At 41.2% G+C, this 6379-nt stretch overlaps 1 protein-coding gene across 1 annotated transcript in view; it reads left to right on the forward strand.

The window, feature by feature from the left end:
• The window catches only part of LAMP5 (lysosomal associated membrane protein family member 5), a 30716-nt gene extending 25311 nt beyond the window's left edge, over positions 1-5405 (forward strand). Inside the window, exons 5-7 of the mRNA XM_069954568.1 lie at positions 1589-1777; positions 4300-4516; positions 5266-5405. Coding sequence (XP_069810669.1) covers positions 1589-1777; positions 4300-4478 — 368 coding nt within the window. The 3' untranslated portion in view covers positions 4479-4516; positions 5266-5405. The remainder of the gene's footprint in view (positions 1-1588; positions 1778-4299; positions 4517-5265) is intronic.
• The last annotated feature ends 974 nt before the right edge of the window (positions 5406-6379 follow it).

Consider the following 6379-nt stretch of genomic DNA (forward strand, 5'->3'; position numbering starts at 1 on the left):
ACATGTAAGCTCCTGGGCCCCAGTGTAACATCAGTATCAGGTCCCCACTAGTGATGAGAGAACTTGAACGTAAATATGCATGATGCTAATTGTTCATGTTCACCGATCACGCACAATTTGTTCGATTATTGGAATAGTTATAACGATCATTTTGTAACATATTTAAAATTTTGAGCGTACGCAACTGCATAATTTACGCTTTGCAACTGATAATCTGTACGCATGTGCGCCGACCGAAACGTATGCTTCTACTGTATGTTCGTTACTTGTTTGTGAATGTTCTGCGAACATGAACTGATCACGATAATATGGTATCCGAACCGAACATCAGGACATTCACTCATCACTAGTCCCCACCTATTATGTTCAATTTATAATAAAAGTGTATTCTTGTATGGAAGAGGGGTATTGGGGGCTCAAAATATGTTGATTAGTTTTGTAATGTATCCTTAACTGCAGAATACTCTTTCCTTTTGTCTAGTCCTAGTGGTAAATTATAAATTCTGACTTCCTGTAGCTCCCAGAAGGGGGAGCTCATTACACTTTATAAGTATATAAAGAAATCTGTAATTTCACAGCACACTGTATCAGGCTATGTTCACACTACGTAAGCTGCCGCTGTTGCCGATCTGCAACAATGGCCGTGATTACTACTGAATGCCGACTATGGAATCCCGGCTGGAGTGTATGCACATAGTATACACTGTGGCCAAGATCCCTAGAGGCGCTGCAAAAAACTGACATGTCAGTTTTCTGCAGCTGCTATTCATTGAATAGCGGCCGCAGGAGACATGTCAGTGCACACAATGAAGCGTACCGCTCCGGCCGCACGCTCCATTGTGTGCAGCAGCTTATTAGGATGTGGGCGCACACTCATCTTCTCTGACACTGGCCGTTCCGTGACCCGGCTGGGTGATGGAACGCTTTAATATTTAGACTAGTCGCTTTAATATTTAGACTAATGACAACTTTTTTTTATGTATTTTAGTGGTTACCTTGAATTAAAATGTTGTATAATGTTTGACTCTGCACTCTTCATTACTAAATTAGTTGTCAGTCCCCCTTTTATGTAGTTTTCAACCTTATCCTAGATTCAGACTTTTCTTGTTATACATGCTGGATATAAGGTCTGTGTCGGGAGTATAGAATTTTCCTAGGCTGCCGTTTTCTCGCTCCACTTTTACACACCTCCCATGCCAACTGCCTTGTATCTGCATCCCACCCTGTCTACAGTCTATGTGAGCTGCCCTCTATGTATGTTCTCCCAATTCTCTACACTCTAATGCCCAACACTGAGAGGAACAGAAAGACATCAGAACAACCTTATACACACTCTACAGAAATGATAGGGAATATTTAATAAAGACTATTTAGGAAGTTTTAATTTTGCATTCATAAATTAGACAAACAATCAATGCAAAGGTGTCTATACCTTTAAAAGAATACAGAAAAAACCCTATAACTCCTTCATATGATGATGATGATCAATATTATTATTATTATTATTATTATTATTATTATTATTATTATTAAATATTTAACATTTTCAATTTGCCAACCAAAAATTGTGTTGTTTTTTTCTCCTTAGCTGGGAAGCACACTGCCAGTCGCCATAACCTATCTCTTATGGTGACACCAGCTGGAATGTCGTATGAATGTGAGGCCACGGAGAGGATCAGCCTTACCTCCACTGACCAGAAGAAGACTGTAGTCTTATTCCTGTCTGAAGTTCACATTCAACCATTCGATATTAAGAGTGACTTTGTCTACAGTGAAGGTAAGTCATTTAGGGTTTTTTTTAAGGAATGGTTATTCTTGGTAATCGTCTAGACAGTGTATACATTACTGTTCTACAAAGTAATTGGTATCGTGGTAAATACTTACCATACTATCCATTTTTTTCTTGCAAAGTAATTGGGTAAGTCAGGGTAAAATGACATCATTGTAATTTCTATATACAGGAATTAGTGTATACTGAGGGGGAGATTTATCAAACATGGTGTAAAGTGAAACTGGCTCAGTTGCCCCTAGCAACCAATCAGATTCCACCTTTCATTTTCCAAAGGAATGAATGAAAAGTGGAATCTGATTGGTTGCTAGGGGCAACTGAGCCAGTTTCACTTTACACCATGTTTGATAAATCTCCCCCTTAGTATTAGATAGATGTTTCTGCAGCTCTTATTCATATCTGTGAGTCCAATATTGTTCGTGTAGCAATTAGTCCACTACTTCATTGAGTAACCCAGCAGGAAGTAGGGAATAGGATTTGTTTGTGGTCTGGAAATGTGGAGATAAACAGATTGGTATAGGAGCTGTAGATGTGAAATGGGAATAGATTATTAAAACCAAATTGATTGCTAAGGTACATTCCCTTTAACAGTCCATCCTACTGCAGGGTAAATTCGTAAAGCGAATGTACCATCAGGTACATGGGCTTTTTACCTTAATGGATTGGTGCTGGCGGGAGGATGGCAGCGGTGTGGTCCTTTTTTTGAACGGCCACTCAGCTGCCATGCACAGTGCTGGTCTATTCCCGAGCACCGGCCTGGTATGGAGCACTGGGGGCAGGCCTGCCGACCCCCCTTATGACAATCTCCCCTCTAATTGAGTCTAATGGAGCTAGCTTACAGAGGGGAGGGGGGATGGTCACACTGGGGGCCCACCCGCAGTGCTCCATAACAGTGCTCTGTACTGGCCCAGTGCTCGGGAATAGATCGGCACTGTGCATGGCAACTGGGTGGCAGTTCACAAAAAGGACCACACCACCACCATCCCCGATCTGTTAAGTTAAAAAACCCAAAGCGATGTATCTGATAGTACATTTGCTTTAAAACCTGTGATCATTTTTATGCTGCCTGAACCACAAGTCAAATTGATAAATCTCTACCTATACCCTAAAGAAGAGAAGCAGCTGGGGACTGCACCAATGACTCTTGGTCCCGACAGCATAAGGGTAATGACAGGCTGTCTTTAAATGGTTAACCCAAAATGAAACATTATCACCTATCCGCATGATAGGCAATAACTAGTTGATTTGTGTTGATGTAACCAGTAGGATACTCACCTATAACCAGAACAGAATTCCCCTGTCAGCTGATTTAGTGGCAGCATGCATGTCCAGATTCTTCTCCCATCATTCTTATTGGACTTGTGACGATAGCTGAGCACTCTACTTGGCTATTGTTGGAAGTCATTTCAAGGGTAAGCTTCTGTCCCACTATTTGCTCCCCTAAATAGAAACTATCAGCGTGTTTGAAGCATCTACTCTACTGTTATGCCCCTATAAAGTTGAGCATTAAAGTGATTTTTTACCTTTATCCTCTGTGCCATTTTCAATAACTTTATAGTTTATTAAATATGTAAATGAGGCAGTTTGGTGCACTGCGGGTGGGACTACCGATCCACTCGTGTGGCCCCTTCTAATGAAAATTCAGTTATGTCTCTGCAGGGCACCATGCCAATATTCATAAGAAGGAGCGGGGCAGACTGGTGAACTCAGGGTGGTAGTCCTGCCTCCAGCGCACCAAACCACTTCATTAATAAACTATGCCACAAATGTCCATTTGTTGGTAGTAGGACCCCTGTGACCCTGGATACCATCAGACATTGTCTCCCAGCAATATGCCACCTATGTCTCTTATGAGACCTTCCCTTATGGTACTATTACACTGGCTGACTATGGCCAATCAATTAAATAAACAAGCGCCGATCTGCTAGATCAGAGCTCATTTACTCGACCTATTAGACAGCCCAATAATCAGGCAGTAAGGGCTTCACGGACATCGTTAGTGATCTCCATGCAGCCCTGGCCCAAACACCTGACACCTTGCCTCTCCCCACTTCCGGTCTTCTCACCTGTGCTCTCTGGCTTCCCAGTCAGCTGACAGGCCGCTCAGCCAATCACAGGCTGAGACCACTCAGATGCTGCAGCCACCAGGACCGGGAAGTTGCAGGTGTCAGGTGTTTGGGGAATCATCAGCCGTCGGCTATTACACGTAGTGATGCACAGACGGCGCCTCGCTATTTTAGGTCCAAACCTAAACCACCGATCAGCCGATGTTCGTTGTCATCGGCTGATCATTGTCTCTATTACACTGAGCGATAATCGGCCAAATCGGCACGAATCAGCCTATTATGGCTCCGTGTAGTAGGGCCCATAGTCCCTACTATTATTACCCATTTTGAAGTCCAGTCAAGAGCCATTAATCAGAATTTTATTTAATCAGAATGACATGAGATGTAGATATAGAATTTGTAGAGAATAATAGTCACTTACCATTGTTGTGTTTCCTGTTCCAGAATACAAATGCCTTACAGATCAAAGGAAACAACTGGAAGAGACATTGCCTCTAATTTTGGGCCTAACCTTGGGAGTGGCCATTGTGATCATCCTGGCTGTCTATCACGTGCACCATAAAATGACAGCCAACCAAGTGCAAATTCCACGAGACAGATCTCTATATAAGCACATGGGCTAGACAAAGACTTAATAAATGCAAGGCACATTGATTATCAGGTAGAAAAGCAATCAGCACTTTCCTGATATTCCCTCCACTGTCTTCCTTCGAGCTGTATCCTACAAACATTTCCTCACTTAGCTGTGATGTGTGGGTAGTGGTTACTTTGACTGCACTGGAAACCAATCATGTGCGCTAAGCCTCATACACATGGCCAGGGTAAATGGACAACTATGTATACTGAGTCTGTATGGTCCAATACTATGAAGCTGTAAGCACGCAATGTGTCGCCATATGGGGTCACCATTGTATTACTGAAGGAAGAATATCTTCATAATCAAATTAGAGCCATGAAGAGGTATAGTATTGGTGCTATATTGTACAGCATGGAATATGTCTTGGGCCATGTACATGAGGCCTATCACTTCCAGTGTAGAATCCATCCCAGTTTAGATGTAAGTTTCCTTCAAATGTTTTTTAAGACCTGATTATTATTATTATTATTATTATTATTATTATTATTATTATTATTTTAGGAGAAAACCATCCTACATGTCTATTGCCATATATCAAGATAGTTGTGGAACTCTGCTAAGAAAAAAAACTATGCATGTTAGACAATGATCAATTATTCAAATTTAAGAGAACTTATAAATATTGTTAAATAATCTTTCAGCTTTACACAAAGTTTTTATGGACAATTGTAAACACCAAAAAATTGTCAAAGGCTTTTCTACTACCCATAGGATTTGAGTGTTTCCCTTGAACCCAATAGACCTTTTAATGCAATGACAATTATTTTGCTTAGGACCAACCCTACAGGCCTCAGGTATAAAGACAAGAGCACACAAGGAGTGGAACAGTCATCTGTAGATTTCGACCCAATAGTTTCCTTTCTTGTCCAATCAGCTCTGCGCCACTCCTCTGCGCCAGTTTGGATACATGAGGCCGGAGGCATGCTGCATGCTTTGTTATTGTGCAATTCTTTACATGATGACATCACACTGTAAAATACAGCTTTAGCTACTATGCATCTCCTTCCTTTTTGTGAAAAATTAATGGCTGCTTGGTCATAAAATTTATGTGCTAAAAATTATTTCCCTATGTGGGAATTTATAGTCGACACAGATGGAGCAAAGTTAAACTTGATATGTATCACTTTAAATCAAATGTACCATCAGGTACATTGACTTTAAGTGTTGCCTATGAGTAGAACTATAAAAGTTCAATCTTGGCACTCACCATAATGCTTCATAATGTTTATTGTAGAAAAAAGTTAATTGCAAAAATACAACGGCAACAGGACGTTTCGGCGTCAAGCCTTCCTCAACTGTGCTCAACTTCAGCTTGACGCCTGTTGCTGTTGTATTTTTGTGATTAACTTTTTTATACAATAAATATTATGAAGCATTATGGTGAGTGCCGAGACTGAACTTTTATAATACTACTGGGATTTCTTTTTCTTACTACGAACACCACCTATAAACACAGAAGTGGCGTCTAAAAAACTTTTATACTTGCATATGAATAGAACGGCGCCAGTGTGTGGATACCAGTGGCACCGTTCTTTTTTGGAACCACGCCCCGGTTCCAGTGCACAGCGCCGGTCTATTACTAAGCACCGGCCTGGGCTGAAGCACAGTCCTATCTCAGTCAATGATTGGCAGGGGACACCGAAGAAATGTACCAGCGGAATGCGGACAGGTAAGCATAGGCTTTTTTGTTTCCTTTTTTCTAAGTGTATTAAATTGTTAAAATGTGTGGCTACCATCTTGGATTGGGTTTGTTATGAACTTTGCAAAAAGTTTGGTTTGTTACCGAACCAACCTTTTTTGCAAAGGTCATAATGAATCTCAGTTTGTGAAGTTTGGCTCTATTATAATCAATGGAGCCGTGTCATAGAGGAGCAGGCTGACCCGCCT

Source organism: Dendropsophus ebraccatus, chromosome 15 (genome assembly GCF_027789765.1).
Source record: "Dendropsophus ebraccatus isolate aDenEbr1 chromosome 15, aDenEbr1.pat, whole genome shotgun sequence".
NCBI classification, from domain to species: domain Eukaryota; kingdom Metazoa; phylum Chordata; class Amphibia; order Anura; family Hylidae; genus Dendropsophus; species Dendropsophus ebraccatus.